Source organism: Macrobrachium nipponense, chromosome 31 (genome assembly GCF_015104395.2).
Source record: "Macrobrachium nipponense isolate FS-2020 chromosome 31, ASM1510439v2, whole genome shotgun sequence".
Classification (NCBI taxonomy): Eukaryota; Metazoa; Arthropoda; class Malacostraca; order Decapoda; family Palaemonidae; genus Macrobrachium; species Macrobrachium nipponense.
Genome location: NC_061093.1, coordinates 46,789,875 through 46,817,374, shown reverse-complemented (window position 1 = coordinate 46,817,374; position 27,500 = coordinate 46,789,875). Strand labels below are relative to the sequence as shown.

Genomic DNA, 27,500 nt, shown 5'->3' with positions numbered 1-27,500 from the left:
AGACTGAATTCATTTCTGAAACGGAGCACTTCAGGGATTCAATAAGAAGTGGTGTCTAACAGCGCACTAAACGGATTCAATAAGTTGTGTCTAACAGCGGGGGTGGTTTTTATTAAAAACACACGATGCACTAGGCTGTTTTGCTTGTAAGTTTTTCTAAGAATAACAACGGTAATAATAAGGTACATGAAATGTGACATCCATTACTAACCTGTTTCTGTACAACTTTAATAACCGTCTACATCTATCTGCTTATAAGATGAAAGAATATTAGCTAATACTGCCTAGGTATGTTTTGTGTGTGTGTTGGGAAGTACAAAGAAGCAAAGTTTTCGAATGTCTCTCTCTCTCTCTCTCTCTCAGGTTACTGCCCTCGCCAATTAAGCAATCCAAATTTTGTCAAACGAATAATGGGCGCAGTCAGTCGTAATCACGAACATGTCAACTTAAAAGGAAGGTATTTTGCTTTACTCCAACATGTGACAATTTTTCCATGTTGTGAAGCTTCAATTTAAAGAATCAGAGAGAGAGAGAGAGGAGAGAGAGAGATTGCACAATGGGCCGAGGAATTCCTCGTGGAAGCCTTTCCATTATTCTGAAAAAGCCAGTGTTCCCATAGCAACAGACATGACGGTAATATAAGATGGCAGTACGTAACATAAAGCGGAGACTATCGTTGTGACAGACAGAAAAATATTTATCTGCACATTTTTGCGTCTATTGTATGAAGATGATGCAATGTATAAAAGAGCACTGGCCGCCCAAGTCAGCCATTTAGCATTTTTTTTCCTGTCTACTCGTCTCCCTCTCTCTTTAACGGTCCATAACAGTAGTGCCAGTATCATGCACATAATCTTCATGATTTACTGGAGCATTCGCTTAAAACTTTGCCCTATCTGGGACTCGATTCCGGGATTCCTCTTTCGTGAGGTAAACGGGTTACCTACAATTCTAAACCCACAACGCAGACTTACTTCCACTTTTAGACCCTTATTTCTAGGGCGGGTCAAACGCTTCAGAGCCAAGTAACCTACAATCGGCTCTCGTGCATTTGACGAAGTCAATTAACACGTTTCTAGGTTTGTTGACTGACTTTCTGCCAGCACGGTCTCTTGCTCCGCGGTGGCCTGGAATTGGGATACTAATGTCGAAGTTATATATAATATATATATATATATATATATATATATATTATATAATGTATATTGTATTGTATATTATATATATATTATATATATATATATATGTATATATATATATATATATATATATATATATAAATTTCTAGCCCTGGACCTCATTAGTCGAAATATATTTCTCTACCTAATTACTATTTTTTCCACTTTCAATGACCCCAAGGTACATTACGTCCAGGCATCGATATATATATGTATATATATGTGTGTGTGTGTGTGTGTGTGAGTTAATTTAAGTAATCGTTTACTATTACATCACAATTCTCTCTCTCTCTCTCTCTCTCTCTCTCTCTCTCTCTCTCTCTCTCATCTCTCTCTCTCAGGTTATTGCCCTCGCTAATGAAGTAATCTTGGCTTTTGTCAAAAGCATAAAGGGAGCAGTCAGTCTTAATCACGGTCATGTCTACTTTATGTAAGGAATTGTACTTTGCTTTACTCGTGCAAAAGTCACGTTCAAAGAGACAATGACAGAGAGACATGGCAAATGGGTCGTGGTAGGTCAGTGGCATCGCCGGCAAATTCCACTACATGTTCCCGAATTCAATCCCGGCACTGGTTTGCTACATAGATTCCACTGAAACAAGGATGGCTGGGACAGAGTTCGTTTTCAGACTATTGTTCCTGAGTACAATCTATGTATATGGTCTCAGCAGCTTCTATGGTTGAATAAAAACCGGCGTTGGGTTAGGAAACTCAAATCTAAAAGGAGAAAAAGGCTTATGGCGGAAAGATATACGAACACATACAACTAACTAATTGCCCTCACTCTTCTTTCACCCATCTTACCTATCAGCTAAAAAGAAAAAAAAACTGCGTGTCCTTGTGCCTTTCAGTATCAGATTAAATGCAGCACAACCTTATATCCCGGAAAAGTTGTAATCTAAAATTCATTTCGACTACAAATTTTAATATATTTCAATTTAAAACCACCTAATACCTTTATCAATATCAACGGTCAACGCAAAAAAGTGAATTATCCAAAATCAACAGTCATCCTTATCCTATTTTCGCAACATCTTATAAGCCACAACGTGAATACGCACGAGGAAGTTGCGGATTACTGTCCTGATGAAGTGGCATATTCGTGATCACGAACCTCTCACATCAGATCAGTAGATTTAACGTAAAGGCATTACGTAGAAGTTTATTAATACCCAACAAAAACCTGAAACAACTAACTATGAAAGTGAACGATCAGCTTCACCGAAAAATTATTTACCAACTCATGACATAATTATCAGAATCATTGCACTGGATTCTGCAATATTTTTAAGAGGAATCTTATACATGAGGAATAATACAAAAAGTAAAAAATCTCTGTTACGCGACCGCTGTAAATAATAAAAATGTCTTTACTGAGAGAGAGAGAGAGAGAGAGAGAGAGAGAGAGAGAGAAGAGAGAGCTCGACCCACCCTAAACCAAAGGCTTTGACGTCATGCAGAACAGCTGTCAGCGCGCATCCACGAGTCATGCCTCCCTATCACCCCCCCCCACCCCAACTCCCTTCTCAAATCCTTCCTCTCCCCCCAAAAACCCCTCCTCAAATCCTCCCCCTCCCCAGACCCAACCTACCACTATCATCTTCGGAATCTTCATGACGACTTTGTACACTTCACAAGACCCGTTCTCTTTTAAAATATGCCCAGCAGCCATAAACTACTTCGCAGGAAAAAAAAAATGGAAAAAAAGGCGCGAACTTTCAAATGAAACCGTTAACTGTCATTTCGAATCGTCCCTGCAACTGCTGTCCAAACACGTCCGTTCCAAGACACCCACGCAACATGCACCTCTTCTCATTCGTCTGCCAAACGCATCCTTCGCTCGGTTGCTCAGGCCTTAGAGAAAGCGTGTGCAAGAGAGAGAGAGAGAGGAGAGAGAGAGAGAGAGAGAGAGAGAGAGAGAGTATATTATCAACTGGTACACATTCATGGCCCCGTACAAATTAGAAATCAAACAAACACATGAGAAAGATTGAGTTTATCAGACGGTACACATTCAAGAGAGATAGAGAGACCGTACAAAGCATAAATCAAACAAACACATGAGAGAGAGATTGAGTTTATCAAATGGCGCACATCCGAGAGAGAGAGAGAGAGAGAGAGAGAGAGACCGGTCGTACCCATTCAAACATACACAAACCTTTAGTAAACACAGTAATGATAGGTTACATACAAGTGTAATGCAGTAAATCACACGTGTGAGGAGGACTTCTACGAATCATACGAATCATTCACCAAGAAACCCGCAAAGTCACGCTGAACTTTCAAAGCAGCACAAGTGGATACAACGGTCGACTCTTTATTAAGAATCTTAAAAAGCTGTTCAAACAAATCAAGCAAAAATTTGTAGTATTAAAACAATATTCACGACAACTGTATACTTGAATATATTAAACAAGGGAATTTCATATTTCTATTATTTCAAAACACCAGGAATTCACTGACTTGACTCAGCTTTGCAAATTTTGCATTAGAGTTTTTCTTAAGCTTTTATCTATATGTTACATATGAAAAACCTTCCGGACAATATAAAGGAATTTTATGAAATATATTTTCATTAAGATCTAAGATACAAACGCTGACAGTCACAAGGCAATGCCCTCACTTTCATGTAAACGACCAGTTGATGGTTTATTAATCCCAGAGATAAAATGCATTATTAACAACAGATGAGGGTGTTTTCATACGAAAATTTATTTGTTGTAAAATTAAAATGTCTCATTTTTCCTTTCCATTTTTTAAAATCTATTTTTCAGGAATGATCCAAAAAATTTCAGACTTAAATCTAAGTAGCACTTGTCCAAGTAGATCCACCTAGCAATCAGACACGTGAAGAATGACTAAGCAAAGACTGGTAGCTACCAAGAATGTTCACTTCCTTACCTGTGGCGAGACCATTTTACCAGCCTAACTCACCTTATATATTTGATGTATAAAATACCAACAGAGGTCATCGCTCACAATTCTTAATTTTAGTATCATGTTACAACGAAGCAATACATAAAGTGGATGTAAATTTCATGTCAATAATGGGACACGAAGTCAAGTAAAGCAAATTTCGAGTTCCTAACATTCAATATATTATGTATATAATATGTAGTATATATATTATAAACATATATATATAATATTTATATTCACTTGGTATGTGATTTTGAAATATCCAACACCACTGAGATGTGAAAAATGGTTTGTAAATCCTTACTGGTGTCGGGTTTATTGCTAAACCATTCGTCAGATGACCGACTCAAAGTGGTAGAAATTCAACTATGTATATATATATATATATATATATATATATATATATATATATATATATATATAATATATAATATATATATATATATGCATACATATATATATATACGTATATTCTAACAAGGCATTAAGTAAGAGCTTACAGATGTCTGAGATTATATATATTATATATATATATATATATATTATATATATATATATATATATATACATACATACATACATAATACACGAATGTACATAAACTAGACAAAATTCATGATAAACCTAACACAGAATTTCCTTCCTCTCTCAAAAAAGAGAGAGAGAAAAAGAGGAAAAATACGACCGCCATAATTCTGCCTTACCATAAAGGTGAGGGGGAAAAAAGGGGACCAGAGAATGTGTGAAGGCGGGGAAAATGGACCTAGAAAAAAAATAGATAGAAAAAAAAGAGCAAAGTGAATTAGTACCTTTAGGACTAATTCCTTTCTCGCTGGCAGAGCCTAATGCTGTCTTTTCCTTTAGCACGCCATCGACACGCACCAAAAACTGTTTCTCAAATATAAAAAAAAATAAAGTAGCGCGCACGCACGCAATAACGTCCAACGTATTTCTTGCGAGTTGAACGTGGAGCAACGTAACGTCCCTCCTTCCTAATTAAAAAAATATAAAAAATAAAAAACTATATGACAACATATACATCAACACGAAGTGGTTGAAATGAAATAAAAAAAAATTTAAGCATTAGAACTCATTTCTTCCCACAGAAGCTTGCTTTTTTAAAACCAGAAAGGTCGAAGATAACGAGGTAAATATAAAATATTCATAAAAATTTATTGTTTCGGCCCTTTCCATATTTATTCTCTGAATACGTGAAAATAATCATTACTGTCAGAAAATCATTCTCGACACACTATTTAAATTTTCTTGTAGTGCAGTGGTAAGGACACTCCGCTCACCAGTGAGAGACCCAAGCTTCAATTCTAAGGCGAAGCAGACCAAAATAAAACGGTTATGTTAGAATCCACCGAGTCTGCTAGGCTAAGCTGAGAATTAGGAGTTTGGTCGTTTGTCTGCTCTTGGTGGGTAGCAGGTAGGATTGGTGTAACCATATGCTTTCCAATCTCTTCCCTTGATGCATGCTAAGAACAGGAAAGCTAACCTCACCCGGTGTTCACCCGGTGTATATAAGTATGGGTGTATGTATCCCTGAATGGCTGACCAGGGTGTGTAAAGTAAGACTGGATGCCTGAATGGTTCCTAGGTAAGAGGAATAACTTTTCCTTTGAATAAGAGAAACTAGAGAGATGTATGGATTAAAGGGTGATCATCCTATTTATTAAGAGGATGGTGGGAATCTTATTTTTTTTTTTTTTAGTGATGGCACCCTAACTAATGTAATCATTACCGTGATATATATATATAGATATATAATATATATATATATTATAGTTATATATATATATAAACAATGGAGTATAGGTGTTAAATATCAATAGATTTTCGTCAACTTACTGTATTAAAATCTCATTGTGTAGAGGAGAGAGAGAGAGAAAGGAAATTCAACTGCCCATAACTGACGCTCTTCCTTCTGGGTGTTTGCATATACATACATGCATACGTACAAAAACACAATATATATATATATATCTATATATATATATATAGTATATATTATATATATATACATACACAAACGTGTGTATGATTTTGGAACGCTCTTCAGAGTTGTATACACGCCGGGAGAAAGACTTTATTGAGAGAGAGGGAGGCACAGTCTTATCTTCCGAGGCAATTTATTTTTTTTATAGCGAACTATTATCTTCCACTATTGACGACAGCGACGCTACCTGCTGACCTAAAAATCAACACTTGAACACGAACGGTGCCAACATAGGTGAACTTCCTTCTGAAATGAATGACGACATCCCAACAATTCTTTCAATATTGACATTTATAATTTTTCAAATACTGAAGAATTTTTATATTTAATAAAGGAGAACAAAAGCACCATTATTAAACACCATTATCATGAGGACAAGACAGAGCGTAGGAAAAAGTCGACATTTAATTCTCTTCTCTTCAGCTAAAATAAAAATGTCAAAAGGAACGATTTATTTTAAATCTCCCAACGATGATATGGATCTACATCATAACACTGCTTTGAAAAAATGCACGAAAAATATATATATATATATATATATATATATATATAATATATATATATATATATATAAAAGTATACCTTCACGAAATTCATCAGCTTGCTCTCTCAGTAACTGTACACCATTGCGAAGCCAAACTGAATGAAAACCACGGGAAAAGAAAAATTTTAAAAACTAAAACTGAAACGAAAAAAGTTGAAAAAATAAAAGTTCCGATAAAAAAAAAAAAAACAGCACCGTATAATGAGAGACAACAAAACAAAGGCTGGGAACCTCCTCCTCCTCCTACCTCCTCCTCCTCCTCCTTCTTAAATGATTTCGAGATGGAATTTCACTAAGCGAAAAACGTCTGCAGTTCTGACCAAAAATTGTTATTGTCAATACAGTATCCAGTTCCACGGGTACTATTTCAGTAGCAGTAAAAGACAAATGAAAGAAAAGATTCGCAATTTTGCGTGAGGCAAAACATGAAAAAAGAAAATTATATATATATATTATATATATATATATATATATATATATATATATATATATAATATATATATATATATATATAAAACAGACAGTTCACTATGAAAAGTGAAATGCATAAACAAGTCCATTTTTCCTCCAGGCGGCGTTTTGTTCATGCTTGAAAAAATGTGAAAATTTTGCTGAAGTGGAAAAGGAAAACAAAAAAATAAAGTTCTGAACGCAACTTCCATGACAATAACAGGGGAAAAAATGCAAAAGTTACTTCCCCTGCCTCGAAAAGACACTTCATTTTCGTGTGTAACTCAGGTGAGAGAGAGAGAGAGAGAGAGAGAGAGAGAGAGAGAGAGAGAGAGAGAGAGAGAGACTCTTTCACTCGTGTAAATTAAATTCACAAGAAGTCAACTCGAACCTTCTAACAGGAATAAACAGCAACATCACGTAAAATTAAAACACAATACTGTACTATACTACTCGTGACACTGCAACCCATACTACTAAATGAATATTCACTGCAACCCATATTACTAAATGAATATTCACTGCAACCCATATTACTGAATGAATATTCACTGCAACCCATATTACTGAATGAATATTCACAAGTACAAATATGAATAAATACCTGAAACCTAAAGGAGATATATAGAAATTTGAGAATGCTTATGAAAGATTAACACTAATCTGAGGAAACCTAACACAACTGAATTTTTAAAAAACAAAATCCAAGCTATTACAAGGGAAAATATCAAATTCCAAGGATAGATGATAGCAGCTACCTTACTCATTCTTGCAAATAAACACACGAGTATTCAATAAATAAACCCATCACAGTGAATAAACACAGGGGTATTCAATAAATGTGAGCATTCAATAAATAAACACATCACTGTGAATACACACAAGAGTATTCAATAAACAAACACATCACAGCATATAAAAACACGAGTAGTCAATAAATAAACCCAAGAGTATTCAATAAATAAATCCCTCACAATCAAAGAGATTACGAAATGATCACACGAAATATTAAAGAGAAAGAGAATAGAATGAGAAATCTGTAATAATAACAAAAAAAATCTGGGAACAATATGAACGATGTTCTCACATGGAACAATAACAAAAGCAAACAAAAACTCACCTTGCAATCTAACAGGGCTACCACGTTCTCATGGTGGAGCTCAGTCAGCTCCTGTTGGGAAGAAAAAAAAATTAATACACTTTAGTACTCCAACATACTTCACATGATTCTGGAAAACCAAGAAAATTTGTGAAGCAATTATATAAACATAGAGGAGTAATTCACAACCTCTAAGAAATTGCACGCTTTTTTTTTTAACCATTAATGAAATCATAAATAGGAGAAAACGTACCAACAATACTTTTCTAAATATGTTTATCTAAAAAACCGCTAAAATGCTCCAGTTTCCAACACAGCGTTACAATAACGGTAGAAAACTAACCCACAATACAAACACACATTAGTTTTCGTTATCATATCAACGAACCATTGGAATCTCACCCTCCTACTTATTACATTATACAATAAAACCAAAATATAAGTATTCACAATAATAGAAGTCTAATTTCATCCAATGGTACGGTACGGAAATTTCGCCCTTGCAGTCACATCCCCCTTAAGCAGAATGTATTTATCACACTTGAATTTCGCACTCACTTCATAATTTGAACTGTAAAATATTAATACAAAAAAATAATATATATTTATAAAAATATATCATAATGAACAATTTATTCCACTGAAATTTCGCACTCCTTCCATATTTTGAACTGTAAAATATTAATACTAAAAACTAATATATAAGTAAAAATATATCATAATGAACAATTTATCCCACAGAAATTTCGCCCTCTTTCCATATTTTGAACTGTAATATATTAATTAAAAAAGTAATATATATGTAAAAAAATATATCATAATGAACATTTTATCCCACTGAAATTTCGCCCTTTTCCATATTTTGAACTCTAAAATATTATTACAAAAAAGTCATATACATGTAAAAAAATATATATCATAATGAACAATTAATCCCACTGATACTTCGCCCTTCCCTTATTTTAAATTGTAAAATATTAATACAAAAAAGTTATATATATGTAAAAAAAAAAATTTAAAAATACATCATAAAGAACAATTTCTCCCACTGAAATTTCGCACTCCTTCCATATTTTGAACAGTAAAAAAAAAAATAAAATAAATAAATAAATATAAACGGCCAGAGAGCCTCGTCGAGTCTAGCAGTTCTGAGGCCGCACGCAGTGAGTCATCACTGCGAGGAAAAACAAGACGTTCATCATCATCATCATCATCAGCTGCACAGCGACAACAGACACGCGAGCGCCCTACGAATAAGACACCGTAAACAGCTCTTGAAAAGTACGACTATCTCCCTCAAAAACAGCTGACGAACTGCTGTATAAATATCTCGCTATATCTTGCTACGCCGACTTTGACAAGAGAAGCAGCGATACAGAGTTAAATTGCGCTGGAAATTACAAAGAAGGTACGTCTTGGAGATTCTGAATTATGACTTGCCGGGGAGACAAATTGAAGGAGTAATCTCGTGCAATGACTCACAGGTCTCGTCATGACTGTTAAGTCTCGAGACGTGGCCTACTTCAGCTATGCACCGAAGAGATTTTCTGAAGAACAGTTATTTTTGAGTGTTATTATAATAATAACTATTATTATTATTATTATTATTATTATTATTTTGGAAGAATATTGGCCAATTATTAAGAAGTACCGCTGAGCCAGAAAAGAGAGTAACAAGAAAAATAGAAAAGATAATATTTAAGATTAATTCGCTGAATTCTGCCATTTTACTCAAAGTATATTATTATTATTATTATTATTATTTTTTTTATTTTTTTTTTTTTTTTTTTTTTTTTTTTTTTTGCTCTATCACAGTCTTTCCAATTCGACTGGGTGGGTTATTTATAGTGTGGGGTTCCGGGTTGCATCCTGCCTCCTTAGGAGTCCATCACTTTTCTTACTTATGTGTCCGTTTCTAGGATCACACTCTTCTGCATGAGGCCCGGAGCTACTTCAGCCTCTAGTTTTTCCAGATTCCTTTTCAGGGATCTTGGGATCGTGCCTAGTGCTCCTACGATTATGGTACGATTTCCACTGCATATCCCATATCCTTCTTATTTTCTATTTTCAGATCTTGATACTTATCCATTTTTTTTCCCTCTCTTTCTCTTCAACTCTGGTGTCCCATGGTATTGCGACATCAATGAGTGATACTTTCTTCTTGACTTTGTCAATCAACGTCACGTCTGGTCTGTTTGCACGTATCACCCTATCCGTTCTGATACCATAGTCCCAGAGGATCTTTGCCTGATCGTTTTTCTATCACTCCTTCAGGTTCGTGCTCGTACCACTTATTACTGCAAGGTAGCTGATGTTTCTTGCACAGGCTCCAGTGGAGGGCTTTTGCCACTGAATCATGCCTCTTTTTGTACTGGTTCTGTGCAAGTGCCGGGCATTCACTTGCTATGTGGTTTATGGTTTCATTTTTCGTATTGCACTTCCTACATATGGGAGAGATGTTATTTCCGTCTATCATACTTTGAACATATCTGGTTCTTAGGGCCTGATCTTGTGCCGCTGTTATCATTCCTTCAGTTTCCTTCTTTAGCTCTCCCCTCTGTAGCCATTGCCAATTGTCATCGCTGGCTAGTTCTTTAGTCTGTCTCATGTAGTTTGTCCGTGCATTGGTTTGTTTGTGCCAGTCCTCTGTTCTTTCTGTCTTTCTCCTGTCTCTGTATATTTCTGGGTCTTCGTCTACTTTTATTAGTCCTTCTTCCCATGCACTCTTTAGCCACTCGTCTTCACTGGTTTTCAGATATTGCCCCAGTGCTCTGTTTTCGATGTTGACGCAGTCCTCTATACTTAGTAGTCCTCTCCCTCCTTATTATTATTATTATTATTATTATTATTATTATTATTATTATTATTATTATTATTATTATTATTATCAACATTCAAAACAAGACCAAAATTTTTGTAAAAAGCCCAGAGGAGCCATTAACTTAATTGAAATTCAGCTTCGTAAGAAGTAAGTGGAGGTAAAGGTAGACGCAGAAAGAAATAATAATAATAATAATAATAATAATAATAATAATAATAATAATAATAATAATAATAATACAGGAATCATTTGAAGTATATTTACCACATTCCAATAATCGATAATTAAATTGGATAACAGCAAGACAAAACCCGTTCACTCGTATCATATTTTCAATCTAATTAGAAAAATAGTTAATCTTCTGATGATCATATACATAAAAAATAAAAATAAATCTTGGGAGAAAAAACAAAGTCGAGCTTTGTTTATTGTATCTGACCCAAATGTTTATAATGATATATCTGAATAACCCAAAGGAAATAAACTATCCATATATTTACAATATCAGATATACCCCCCAACTTAGTTTTTGCCATCGGAACTACAGGAGAGAGAGAGGAGAGGACGGAGAGTTTGACGAAAGAAGGGAAGAAGGAAGGAAAGTCAGATGGAGGCGTGGGTGGAGGGAAGAGGGGAGGAGAGAGGAGAAGAAGAGGAAAGTTAAAAAATAAAAATGCATACTAAAAGTGTTTGCCCACCACCGTTCTTGTTTATCTATTCAGCGGATTAAAACGCCCAGAGAGAGAGAGAGGAGGAGATTTGAGATAGAGAGACGAGAGGAGAGATAGGGAGGGAGGAGAGAGAGAGAGAGCTGAGGAGATGAGGAGAGAGGAGAGGGGATAAGGAGAGGGAAATAGTTGAAGGAGAGACCTTACATTTTGTTCGGGGTGCCCCAGGTCCCTCAGAGAGAGAGAGAGAGAGAGAGAGAGAGAGAGCGAGAGAGAGAGATGAGGAGGACTACTAAAAACTAAAAATAAACTATATACTGAAACCGTTTACCAATACCAATATCAACCCGCTACGTTGCAGTACGGCAGAATAAACAGAGGAGAGAGAGAGAGAGAGAGAGAGAGAGAGAGAGAGAGAGAGAGAGAGAGAGAGAGAGAGAGAGAGAAAGCGGGGGATGGGGTGGGGGGGTGGGGGGGGGGTCATAATCATCCCCGAAGCCTAAAATATTAAATCGTTCGTAGCCTCCAGCGACAACATTACCACCATTATCCGAAGGAAATTCTATTGTAACACAATTTCGCAGCACCTGCTGCATACTACCAACGTCGGTGCCTTCCTTCTCTCATTTCGAGAAGTGGCCAATAATAATGGCATGGAAATGAGCTACGCGGAGGAGCGACAGAGAGGGGAAAGGGATGAAAGAAAGGGGTGGAAAGGTAGAAGTAAAAAGAAACGAAACAAGGTGTGATCCGACCTCCAGCTTACTCAGAACGCGAGCAAGATTTTCCATTTGCATTACTTTGCAAACATCATATTTCTAACTTCACGTGAAGTGGTCTCCATAATTTACACATAATAAGTACTACTCATACTTACAACAAGGATCAAATAATAAGGACACTAATTAAACACGTTTATATATTCTCAGTTATGAGTTGAGACCTAAAATAATTGAACATAAATATAGCCGTTAAATACATTACATCAAATAAATTAAAACGCGCTAAACTCTAAGGAGATATGGCTTGTTGTTTCACCAACGAAAATGAAAAAATACACAGATTTTATTAGAAATAATTTTTCTGCGCTGTTTAATATGCACATTATTCAATTTTTACATTTTCATTCTAATAAATAAAACATAAATATCCCACCCTAAAATTCCTGTACCTTTAACCCAACGCGGAACAGCTTTTTCCAGACCTTTTTATACCTTTCCTACCCCCCCCCCAACACAAAAACAACAAAATAGCGTGCAGGGTTGCTCCCCGAGTAAGCGAAAATTTCAATTACATGGAAGTCCACTAAAATACATTAGACATCCATATGGTTTAAATGTAATTATAAATATATATATATATATATATATATATATATATATATATATACATATATATACCTATATAACATATATATAATATATATATATAATAATATATATATATATATATATATATTATAGTATATATATATATATATATATATACAAAAGAGTTTTCCAGGACCTGCTCAATAGATAATCCTTATCAAGCTGAAGTAGAAGAAAAAAAAAACGCTGAGAAGGAGAATCGAGCAGAATCTCGAAAACTCTCTTTGTGTATATTTTTAATATATATCTACGCATACACTACACTATTGTGGACTTCTTCACTAAAAATATTCATTATAATAGAAAGAAAAACTAAAACGCGCAAGAATGAAATAAATGAATACCAAAGAACACAGTCGTTTAACAAAAACATAACTGTAATAACAAAGAAAAATCAGGCAACTGAACTTTAAAAGTTTCAACATAAACAGAGGGAAAATAATCTCCTAAAAGCATCTTCAAAGTAAAACACTACAGCTCCTTAAAAAAAAAAAAAAGAAAAAAAAAAAAACTTAGCCATAGTACTCCAAAGATTCCTTTCACCACAATCCACGCTGCAAGTTTGAAAAAAAATGAGAAGAAATGGGGAGTGTGGAGTACCTGGGAGGGGGGTGGGGATGGGAGATGGGGGGGGGGGGGGGGAGACTTGAGTAGAAAGCCAGGAAGAGACATCTTTTAAAGAGAATCTCTGCATGAACAATCCCCTGGCGACCATCGTGGTTGTCTCTGTAACTTCTTGTTTGATTTGGCGCGACAGCACTGCTGAGGAAAAGATTTCTTCGGGGAGGAAATGTTCCTGGAGAACAGGCATTTTAACAAGAAAACATTATACATAACATATATATATAATATATATATATATATATATATATATATATATACAGGATATATATATATATATAATATATAACATGGTATATATATATATATATATATATACCTGGTGATTCGTGCAGCAAATGGCTTTGAGCTACTTGGAATTTCTTAAATTGCGAGCGTCGTGTTGTAAACTGGTTTTTCCTCAGGTATTATTAGAAAATTAGAAACGGCTTCACTCTAACAACTTAACAAATTCAATTATAATATATATATAATATATATAATATATATATATATATATATAAACATGCAAAGATACACACACACACGTTGAATCTACTGGTCATTTTTACCACAATGCCCTCTTGATTTCTCAAATTCTTTGCTCTTTTATTGGATACGCACGTCGCTACAAAGCCTCGAGATCCAACTTCAAAGAAATATGTAGGAAATCATGATGTCTGGTAGGGGGAAACGAACCTACGATACCATAATCAGGACCTATGTATTTGAAGAATCACGATGCCCTCCTCACTCCTCGATTTCTACGCCAAAGTAACTGCAAAGGGCATGTCTTCCGGTAGGTAGTCTCCAATGCCGTTATGAAACTATGTATCACACTCGACTTTCCTATCAATCAGCAATGCACCATCTTCAACCTTGGATTTGAAAATGCCCTTCACTTCTTCTGTGATCATGTCATGAATTCTGTGATCTTCCAGGAACTGAAGGACATTATGCTCTTAAGTGAACATATCCGCTGACCCCATTCTCCTATTCTTTGACAAACCAAATCTGTTAATTGTCCAATTATTCAATCTTTCCATGAGGGAGATAAGAAACTGGGATCTTTCTGAACACGAGAACTATAGAGTATCACTGAAACCCTACAGCACGCACAACACGTAAGCGAGAGACGAAATGAATGAAATATTAAGATAAAACACATTTTTTTCGGTCAGGTATCTAAACAATACCACTGTCTGATTCCAGTTATTGACAGTTCCTGGAACCAAAACATTTTAAATTAACGATGATCAAAGGTCAGACGTGTGCTAAGAATAAGGTTGCATAGCCTGATGAAATCAGTCCACTATATAAGGGTTTCTAAGCAGCTATAGATAACTAAACATATGAATGAACCAGAGCTTATAAAAACGCTGTATAAAACTTCCTCAGTTAAAAGTTACACGTTAAAAAAAATTTACTGAACTTTTCTATAAACTGAATAAAACGTCCTCGGTTAAAATCTACACATTAAAATAGATTTACTGAACTAGCGTAAAAAGTAAAGTAAAATTGCACCTCGATCTGAATCGATTCACTCGCGACATGTTCAAACAAATCCACGTAGCCTCCAGAAATAGCCGCTGATGTCACGGCTGATTCATTACATACTTTCGAAGAGGTGACAGGACCAGCGAGGCGCGCTTTCGGCCGACGTACTTCCCTCATGATTGGGGGAAAAAAAAAATGTTATTCAGTGAAGTTCTCCAGCTACAACTCATGGGAGTTCGACGAAGGCGTTTGAAGGCTTAAAACTGAACCTTTTGATGACACTACTGATGTAATAACTGATTTCACATTTCTATATCTAGTTAAATTAAGTATACCTTAGTTTTACCAGACCACTGAACTGATGACCAGCTCTCCTAGGGCTGGCCCGAAGGATTAGATATTTCTATGTGGCTAGGAACCAACTGGTTACGTAGCAACGGAACCCACAGCCTATTGTGGGATCCGAACCACATTATATCGAGAAATGAATTTCTTACCACAAGAAACAAACCCCTCTCATTCCACGTTGGCAGAGCAGGGGATCGAACTCCTGACTAAACCACTCGCCCAACGAGGAACTTCTATATCTAGTAACTTACACACGTGTATGAGAATAAGTCTGCGTGCGTGTGTGAGGAGAAAGAAAGAGAAATGATACACGTCACCGACTGATAAAGCGACGCGCGGTACAATTATGACAGTTGCAAAAGGAATGCTACATTGTTAAACCAGTCCTACTCAGTGACTAAGTTACTGTGACCTTTATCATTATAGTTTTAATAACTTCTTATCCGAGTACAGCATCTCTTTCCCAGAATATCCCAGTTGTCCGTTACGAAATCTTTCAGCAACTCAAGTCACCTTCTGTCCCAGTTTAGGGAAAAACACAAAACAAGGAAAGGAAGGAGATATAGGTTGGGGCTTCACCGTCAGGGAAGCGACCGACCTGCCTCCGAAAGGAAGGAAGGTTATAGGTCAGTTAAACACAGAAGGATTATTCCAAAGTTTCGTCATTGAAGAAAACAAACATCTCTACATGGAAATAGACTTCTTCTTTTTTTATTGATTAAGCTGGCCTTATGCCAGCACGGGTTCTTGCTCATAGAGCAGGCCGTAGGGAAATAGACCAATTTAACAAACATAAAAAATGCGCAATTTAGTTCATGTGTTGGGGTGGCCTCAGCCACGGTCCGGTGGTGGCCTATTGTTGAAGATACCTGTAGCGCGTCAGAAGTACGATTGTGAATAAATTGTAACCTAAAAAAAAAAAAAAAAAAAAAAATACTGTGGTTAGAGGGCTGCGAATTTGGTTATGTTGATGACTGGAGGGTGGTATGATCAACATACCAATTTGCAGCCCTCTAGCCTTAGTAGTTTGTTTTAAGATCCGATACAGCCGCTGCTTTCACAGACAGCCGAATCACAATAACGCCCCCCCCCCCCCCCCCCCGCCCCAAAAACGCCCCCCCCCCCCCCCCCCGCGCAAAAAAAAAAAAAAAAAAAAAAAAAAAAAAAATTAAACATCGCAAATAACCGTACCGTCATGTTGAACGCTCGATCATTTCGGACTGCTAAAGGTCAATATCCTCGCGTGGTCGTTTTATATTTAGAAATTAGGCGCATAAATATGCAAGCAGTGTTTATTAAGCAATCGAGGCCACGCTAACATAATTCATAAGCTGCAACTGCGCTTAACGTATATTTGGCACTTAACGTATATTTTCCTAAATTGATGACACTGAACAAAATAAAAACCAATATGAATTCAAGCGGAAAACCTCATCTCATCAATTACGCTGATTACGTTTTATATACATATATATATATATATAGATATATTTATATATATATATATTATTTTTAAGCCATGTAGGCCGAATGTGTTGGTATTATTTTGCCACACACATATGGAGAATAACTACTTGGAATAAAATAAAATAAAAACAGGGAGAAATGGAAAAAGGGGTGGCTGATTTTTTTTTCGGGCTATAATTATTTGTCTTTTATTTAAAAATTTCTTGCATGCCTGTTGAGTGTGTGTATGTGTGTGTTATAAATTTAGTACATTTAAAAAAAAGGAGGAAATTCCATCGGTTGGCTGAATCGTATGTCATGTCTGAGGGGTTTCAACCACAGGACGGACGCTGAGGCATATACCGTACAGTATATTGTACTGTAATTTTCTACTGTAACTGCCAATGATCTAAGTATAATGCTCCAGTTTTGTCGCCCACTTACAACAAACTCTTATGGCCATCCAGTGTTCGTTTAATTCAAGCCTAAGGTATTTAATAAGCAAAACTAGGAAAAAGATATTGTATGTGTATATTGCATAGGTAATGTACATACAAATACTAATTACATATTCACATGACACCACACACACATAATAAAATAGTATATATATATAATAATATTTATAATATATATATATATATATTACATATTTGCGTAGAATTCGTTGAATTCAATGGCTTCTTGGTTATCGATCAACTTAATAGTTTGATAGTAATAATAAAAGATTATATCATTACATATTTGCGTCGAATTCGTTGAATTCAACGGCTTGTTGGTACCGATCAAATCGTTTGACAGTAATAATAAAAGATTAGAAAAAAAATAGTTTAACTATACTCCCTGATCCATAACCAGAAAGCCATTGAATTCAATGGAATTGCATAAAAACAAAATTTGCTCCTAGAGCATATGTAAGTGTATGTATATATGTACTATATATGTGTTATGTATGTATGTATATACATAATTTTTTCAGGAACCCAACGCTTTGATTTAATAGGGTAACACATTTTGTGGCACCCACACAATCTTGGAATAAAACAGAAAAAAAAAACTGATACTGACAAAACACGTAATACTCCATCATGAGCATGTATACACATACAAGACAGTCAACTTCACTTTTGATAGCACACCTTCAATACGATACCAGAATAGGACTTTCACACGCATATATACGTAACATAATATACTATAACATCCAGTGTTGTTTCACTGGCCACACAATAGGTATCTACCCAACTCCAGCAGCACAAGCCCGGGTCAACTTGCTCAGCCGGAAATACCTCCCACCTCAACCTTTTCCTCGTCGTCGTCCTCCTCCTCCTCCGCCGCCTCCACCAGAACCCAGACAACCGCCTCCAACCTCAACCACCCTTCCCCGGCCCCCTTTAACACTTCCTTTTTCTACGGTCTCTCATTGATTGTCATCCACCAGCAAGGAAGTCTACCGTTGTTTCTCTGAGTGCAAGTTCCGTATGGAAATGAATTCTTACTATTGTATACTGCAGGATTCTTTACAAGATAAGGAGTTTTCTATCCCTTAATATTAATTTCTTCATATAAAAAACGTATGTGTATATACATGTATATATAATATATATATATATATATATATATATATATATATATATATATATTATATATATAAATAATAGGGTATATATTAAGTAAATAAAATTCTTCTGTTAAAACAGGATAAGTCACAAGTATTAAAGGTCCATTAAAACACTCTGGTTTAAAGCTAAGGATTATATTTCGGCGGACTAATACCACCCTTATCAAGTAGTTAGTTAGTTCGCCGAAATAGTCTTTAGTGTCAAACCATAGTGTTGTAAATGGTACTTATGTTATATATATATATTATATATATATATATATATATATATATATATATATATATAATATATAAAGTATGAGAAAACGAAGGCTTGAAGCAACTTGACTCTTTAGGTTCACAATTCCCACGCAATTTCATAGTAGCAGCCAGTCTTTGGTGCCTTCACGAGACAATTATTAATAGAACAATTTCGGCAAGTGATTTGAAAATTTGAAAGGATTGATCTTTAACATAATTCGGTCAATTCGGCCACGCAAACTCCCGTTCTGTATACAAACACATTCATACAAAGATTTATTGTTGTATGAAAACCAAGGGACCAAGTTCTAACCTTAGCCCTTTTGTTCAAGTTATTGCCAAATTACAGCGAATTCGATATCAAACCACACGGGTGTACGTTATCAGATATTGAACAATATTTGTGGCTTAATATTTACGCACACACATTCATTATATGTGTGTGGTGTGTATACTATATATTATATATTCATAAATATCGTGTGGTTGTGTGCCCAAAATCTGTATGTAGTAGTTGAATATGTATAAACATAACTGTGCGTAATACTCTATTGACCAGATATATCTACGTGTATATGTATGTTGATATATATATATATATATATATATATATATATATATATATAATATATATATATATATATATACACACACACACACACACAAAATGTTGGTCAATGGAGTATTACGTATAGAAATGTTTAAACATATTCCAACGTTACATACAGATTCCGGACACAACTACACGCCATGTGGACAAGAACGACAACTATATCCACTTGGTTCAAATTTCGAACTAGCGAACCAAAGCAACAACAAACACTGCCCGGCCTTCCTTGCGTTGGTCTCGAGAGGAGACACAAACTGTTTATTGCTTCGTTTACCCGTCTATGCGTTAAACTAGTAAATAAATCTCACAGTGAAGTAGCATGGCGTTGGTCGTTGTCTTCCCATGTATTTCTAAAGGTAAAGGTAGGAAGGCTGACTCCGGAATCGAGAGAGAGAGAGAGAGAGAGAGAGAGAGAGAGAGAGAGAGAGAGAGAGAGAGAGAGAGAGAGAGAGGAAGTGCTGCAACCTATTGACAGGAGTACGAACTCCGTCTGGTTAAACCCTAAATATGCTTATTCTAACCAAAACAATTTTAAGGACATTCAGAGTACTAGGTCAGATTTGTTAATCACCATTGATACATGAATTTGATTAATATACAATTAAACGTCAAGAATAAGAACCCGTTGCTGGGAACTAGGATAATCAAACTTATATCTCGGAGAACTGCATTTGTCGAGAGAGAAATAAAAAAACTAAAACATGTATAAATTCGGCGCAAATCGAGGTTTCTGTACAGCGTTTAATGCTGTATGAAACTCTCCGCTAGGGCTCATGAAACTCTCAGCCGATCGTATTGGCCAGAGTTGTTGCGGTGCCTGACGCATGATCATGGCAAATTTAACCTTAAATAAAATAAAAATGACCGATGCTAGAAGGCTGCAATTTGCTATTTTTGATGATTGGAGGGTGGATGATCAACATACCAATTTGCAGCCCTCTAGCCTCAGTAGTTTTGAAGATCTGAGGGCGGACAGAAAAAGCGATCACAATAGTTTTCTTTCGCAGAAAGCTAAAAACGAGAAGGTGCGTGTGGCAAGTAAATAAAGACAGGATTAACAATATTTCACAGGTAAATAACGAGCTCCTATCAACAGTATGACGTCATATCCTAGAGCTGTCACCCAAGCTCTGGGTCCTTCATGAATCACATTTCACTGCAGCGTAAAACGGTGTCACTACCAGGATAAAGGTAAAGCAGAAATAACGTACCAGGGAGAAACTAAGGACATTTCAATCACTCCCAACGCAAATTACCTTTCAAATTGTTTTTATTTTATGATTGCTGACCCTCTAATGTGTCATTAACTTTAAAATATTTTCTCCTGCAACTGGAAGCAATTTTTTTTTTTTTAGTTCCAGAGAGGTTAAGAAAAATTTTTCAAAGAGCTCTGAATAACGGAATGGATGACCAAAATAAAAATATATTGAAATTAAAAAATATAGAATATACATTGTAAAATTAATCCTACTAACGTTACACAATAAATGAAAAAATGCTACGAGCATTACCGAAAATAATCGCAAAAAGAGAAAGGGTGCTAATGTCACAGAATAAATAAACGACAGTTGAAAACCCCACGCTGATATGACAAAAATGAATAAATAATAAAGAAATGAAAACTCCACGCTATGACAAAAATGAATAAATAATAAAGAAATCAAGCTCGATTATAAAACAAATGATAAATAATTCAAGAACAGCAACAAATAAATAATAAAAACATCAATGTGAAGTATTATCATTAATGTCTCTTTTTATTTCACACTGACGTTTATGTCATTTGTTTGTTGCTCTTGATTTATTTATCATTTTGTAATATATAAAAAAACAAAAAATAAAATAAAATCAAGATCAACGCCATACACAATAAATATATGATAAAGTAAAAACAAATAATAATAATAATAATAATAATAATAATAATAATAATTATTATTATTATTATTATTATTATAATATAATCTGAATGTTCTCCCCTTTCCTCGTACTCTCGTATTAGAGCTCCCAATGCAACCGTCTCTAAAAGTCCCTTCAGATGCAGTCCTAACGGGCAGCACATAAGCACAATTTTAAACTAGAATTGGAGGACCTCTGCAAACACACCCCTTTAAACGGACCAACCAGCGAAGAAGGTCTCTCTCTCTCTCTCTCTCTCTCTCTTCTAACAGACACGTAGCAACGAAGGCCACCGTCTCCATTCCCCTACACAATTATAGTTTTTATTATTATTATTATTATTATTATTATTATTATTATTATTATTATTATTATTTATTATTATTATTATTGTCCGCGTTCATGATTGGGTCCTCGTCATTTACGCCATTTTCATCATCACCTGCTATGAACATCTGTCTATTATTATTATTATTATTATTATTATTATTATTATTATTATTATTGGTGAAAAATCCACAGTGGTGCCACTGTAAGTGTAAATATACATTTGAAATATATATGCATAAGAGAGCTTTCGATTGCAGGTTGTGGAAAGCTCTCGTTTATATATATATATCTATATATATATATATATATATATATATATATACGTATAATGTTATCGAGCATATAAACATACTTCGCTCACGCTATTTACTAAGAAAAATCTTGTCTGGTATTGGCTCATTCACAATCTTGCTAATGCACATATTTCTTCAGAATCAATCGTTCTTTGTAATAAGTGATTATTCCCATAATACACAGAATAGAACACATATACTTTAATTCTCTCAGAAAGTTGAAAGGTCTTATCATATCAACCTTCGTCTCTTGGATGCAAAAAGATAATTCAGGTCTCCCATCCGACACGACTTTCCTCACTCAAATTACTATGGTTTCATAATCATAAATTAGACTTTCACTTTAATTATGCATAATCTAGCTCCTTCAATCGCCAGTTCACAGGATGGAATTAAGTACGGTACCGTAAAAATAAAATAAGAATATTATTAACCATCTTAGGCAAGTATCAAATATAAAATATGACAGCAAATTGTTCGGTGACACTTATGAACAGGGGGCAGCAGCCATGTTACCTCCACGAGTAAATGAGAAGGAACTACATGAAACAAAAGAACAAACAAACAGAAGAACAACACACACAAACACCAAAAAAACAGATAAGATAAGAAACCCAAGTTACAACAATGGAGCAGGTGCCAGACACAAGCAGACACCATTTAGCAGAAATTTCATGACTGACAAAGACAAAAAAGACCAGCTCTCCATGAATCCTGACATTTCCCTTGATGAAAGGGAAACTAGGCAGGCAAGATCTAAAGCACCAATTAAGGCACAATTATCCCAGGACTCTAACAAAGGCGGAACGATGCTATATGAAAACCCAACGATATAACTGTTGGTAGTCTCTCCTTTGAGAAATCGCGGGGGGGCGCCGGCAATAAAGGTAAATGGAGCATCCTATTATTATAATATCATTCTATCCTTGATGTCGTCAATCATTAAAATGGGCAAAAGCAAAAGATAATTAGAATTTTAATCAAAAGCCGCCCAATGACGAAGCGTTCAATACTTAGGTAACAACGGCTCAAAATCCCAAGCGCCAACCTCTCCATTAAACAGCATTTGCATACAGAATTGCATACAGACGGCAGAAACCAGGATATCATAATAATCAGATAGATAATGAATCAGGTACCGTAAACCCTATCTATTGAAAAAATAGAGAGGAAAAAAAAACTTGAGAACATCAGAGGAAACTCGGTTCAGCGGGCACGGCCATTCGGTTAAGCTTTCCCCCTTACTCTGTCTGGACTGTTAATTTTTTGCTTAGCGTACCCTACAAGGTCAGATATATACACTACTCTCTCTCTCTCTCTCTCTCTCTCGTACATAAATACGTACTGTAAAGCATATATGTGCGTATCGTAATGCTATGGTTTCTAACCCTAGGTAACTTTCATGGGAAATTTCATGAAATTAAACCAGTATCTTTTTTTTCTCAGGTTAATGAACTGCAGTTATACATCATGAATGTCCTAAAGCGGATCGTGAGCCCCGTTACAAAGAGACAGTTTCTTAGCTCAAAGCAGATATTTCCAAAATAACATATCTATTAAAATCACTTCAAAAGCATCCGAGTAATCTCGTTAACTTAAAGTTAAAATAATTCGTTATCTTAAAAACTATTTCACGACTGATTTTTCAGAACGGAGTAAAAAGCTGCAACTTCCATACAAGTTCAACTTGGAATTCCGCCACAGGAGGAGACAGAAAAGTAGGACGCTTATTACGATATGGCAACCAAACAACTATGGTCAGCGATACCTAAAGTACATTACTAGCGTTGGACTACCCTCAATTTGCACATTTTATAGATTTTTATTATGAAGACTGTAAAATGTATGAGGCACATTAAAACCAAGTTTGTTTGTTTGTATGGTGTTTTTTCGTTGCATGGAACCAGTGGTTTATTCAGCAACGGGACCAACGGCTTTACGTGACTTCCGAACCACGTCGTGAGTGAACTTCTATCACCAGAAATGCACATCTCTAGCCCATCAATGGACTGCCAGAGAATCGAACTTGCGCACACCATGGTGGCAGGCCAACACCATACCGGTCACGCCACTGAGGCGCTTCTACATTATAACCAAATCCGCTGCGCTGAAGTACATTCAAACACACGACGAGCAAAACATGAAGAGCATTTAATACACGACGGCATTTCACATCTCATCCTGTTCATCTTGGCACGCCATAACGGCTGAAACAACATCCGCTGATACTTCTAATCTCCTCTTGGGTTACGCAATCAATCCAGCATGTTAATGACTCAGATGGTTGTTGACGGGAAGGGACTCCATCTATGGCCGTGCTCCAACACTATGGCTCTTTTGGAGAAAAAAAAAAAAAAAAAATCCAAACCAAAACAAACCTTCGTAAGCAAGTGTCAAAAGGGTGAGAATATAGTGCAGAAGGGTGAAAAGTATACAATGCAGAGGGGTGAAAAGTCGCACACTTTATGGATGTTAACGACTTTTTATTTATTGGAGAGAAGCTTCAACGCGAGGAAAATGGCACAAAGGGTGAGAAATTATTTTTATTTATTGGAGAGAAGCTTCAGTACGAGAAAATGGCATAACGCTATCTGATTCGCAGTAAATAAAGAGAAATTTTTATTAGACGGGTAGCACAAGACCGAGATAAAAAAAATAAAAAGGGGGGGGGTGAGAAATTACTTTTTATTTATTGGAGAGAAGCTTCATCAATACGAGGAAAATTGCACACAGCAGTTACGCTACCTGATTCACAGGGAATAAAAAGAAATCTTTTGAAAAAAAAAAGAACAAAAGGACGAAGAAGCGTCAAGTCTCTGATAACGGCAGAGATAATTCGCCTCCACGAGACCGTCGACCATTCCTGGAGAGCAACAAAACAATACCCGGCCACATACCCTCGTCATTCGTCAAGCTGCCCACAGACCCCGTCAGCGTCAGATAAACAAAGGCTCGAAAGAGGTGCCCGAACATCAACAGCAGAGATTGATGGGAGTTCTCCTCGTCAGAGTCACCGCAGAAGCGATGACGTTTGTGACACCAAAAAAGATCACTTTCGTTTATCAAGCAAAACAAGAAGGCGAGTTTTCCTCTTCCTCTTTATCAGTGGCACCCCAGGCCATCAATCAACGATTCGCATAGGCCTAACGTGTCTCCCATTATCTATACGAACGTCTTGTTGTTGTTTTTGATCAAGCTACCCTTATGCCTGCAAGGGCTCTTGCTCATGGGGCAGCCCGTAGGTCATTTTGAATATTTTGCAGCGAAAGTTGAGATTCTTAGAATATGAAAAATGCCCTTTATTTTGATCATATGAATATGAAAGTGAAATGGAATACGAACGTCTAGCTAAGCTTTATGGCATAATACTGGTAAGTCCCCTGTCTAGGTCTAAAATACTAAAAACTCGCGTGCTCGTAACATTATGATTAATCGTTAAACATTAATCAGAAGAAACTGATCTACAGTCGATATCATCGTCACCATCGTCTTCATTATGATCAATTTATAGTGAAAATACTTCTAGAAATAACCAAAACTACAAAGAAAGGTACTTGACCGGTTGCCTATTAATTAATATCTGAAGACCAGCTGAACTAATGATGGTCCCGAGGTTCTCTCTCTAAAAAAAAAAAAAAAAAAAAAAAAAAAAAAAAAAAAACACTTGAATGCAGTATGAACACAGAATGAACTGACACGACCCAAGCCTCTTCAGCGAATCCCAAAGTGTTGTCCCCAGCAACGCTCCTCAAAACGGACCCCCTTTCAGCCACAAAAGAACCGCCCTCTTGGGAAATCCCTTCCATAAATTCTGGAACACGAACCGGCGCCTGGAATCAGTTCCAAACCTCGAGGATATCGATGCACGGCGCGTCCAAGTGCCAATAACAAAAGGAAAATCAAACTGAAAAATTACAGGTTAATTCTATCCAAAGACATCACATAACTAACTATTGCCACTGATTTGAAATACATTGCTTGCTAAAAGTGTTTATTTACACTCAAGAAAAAACGAAGAAAATAGTGTGAATTATACATCATTACACATGTTCATCAAATTTGGTCATCATCGCCAAAGGACATTTTTTATGCTAAAATAATTGAAGTGTGCTATGGAAAAAAAAAAAAATCTCTGCAATATTTCCTCCACTAATAGAACAGTGAAGCTTTGAACGGAGACTTCACCACTGCTGCTACAAGCTTGCTACGGAATAAAAAAGTTTATTTGTTCGATAGCAGATCCGGATGAGGTCATATAAATCCTATTAAGGATTCAGGGTACAATTCCGAATTAAAAGAGAAAGAGGGTGAGAGAGAGAGAGAGAGAGAGAGAGAGAAATCTGGGTCGTTCGAGGGGAATTAACCTACATTTCTGGTACTCTGTTATCCAACGGTGTGATTGAAAATTCTCAAGTCAGGGACACTGGAAAACAAAATGATCGAAAAGATAATCTCTCTCTCTCTCTCTCTCTCTCTCTCTCTCTCTCTCTCTCTCTCTCTCTCCAGATATGCATTTACTTTGTTAGTTCATGCATGTGTGCAGATCGGCATGAATAAGTTTTTTGACACTGACAAGGGTTTAAGAGATTATTTCATTTTATTCACGTTTCCGTTTATTTTGGTTCATTCAAGAAGATCGAAAAACAAACTCTCTTCGTGCATTGCTGTAATTCAAACCACCACAGCCCCCAGCGACGAAGCAAAGATAAAATTAGCATAATCATTTTGTTCTTTGCTAATTGTTAAGACGAAGATGCACGTTGTTACCGCACCTTTAACAATGACGTCACTTCAAACGCCCAACTTGACGTGCCACCTAGGGCGTTCCACCGAGGGGTTAGAGATGTGTATTTCTGGTGATAGAAGTTCACTCTCGATGTGGTTCGGAATCTCACGTAAAGCCGTTTGTCCCGTTACTGAATAACCACTGGTTCCATGCAACGTAAAAATACCAGACAAACAAACAAACAAACACACAACTGAACTCAGTCGGAGATGTTACTTAAGACTACTTAAAATAACTGAAGTGGCATCGTGGATCTGGCAGTCTTGTCCGTTAAGAGTCTCAGTTGAAACCAATTGAAGGTAACAGATGAAGTACCATCACAACCACAGAAGTCAGATGAAGTCAGGTGAAGGCGTCAGTTAGGTCAACCGAACGGTTACCGAGGAACTGGTCATCTCACCATCCCCTGCCTTCTGATGACGTCAGCTAAATTCCTCTCTCGAAGGCGTCAGTTAAAAGTCAACTGAAGTGTCACTGGGGAGCTGTAAAATGTTGTACTCAGCGGAAAGTACCGCACAGCACCTTAATTACGGAGGACGGCAGTATCATTAAGTGGTTTTAATACTGTTAAGTGCTGCCAGATGTAATGAACACAGTAATTAAGTGCGACACTGTGGCTGGCGGACGGGTCCAGTGGGGAAAAAAAAAGATGGTTCGGGATCTAATACGCCTAGTCGATCACAAAAATTTGATTTCATCAACAATACCTATCATCAGTACCTATATCTCAATGGCAGACCAAATGTAATTTCGTCATTGAACACCAAGGAACCCTTAAA

General features: G+C 36.2%; 1 protein-coding gene across 4 annotated transcripts in view; it reads right to left on the bottom strand.

Moving 5' to 3' along the window:
• Positions 1-27,500, bottom strand: part of LOC135206949 (serine/threonine-protein kinase unc-51-like) — a 335,180-nt gene that overhangs the window by 85,521 nt on the left and 222,159 nt on the right. For all 4 annotated transcript variants that reach the window (XM_064238477.1, XM_064238479.1, XM_064238480.1 and 1 more), the window contains one exon: positions 8,214-8,264. In XM_064238477.1, the coding sequence (XP_064094547.1) occupies positions 8,214-8,264 (51 nt within the window). The remainder of the gene's footprint in view (positions 1-8,213; positions 8,265-27,500) is intronic.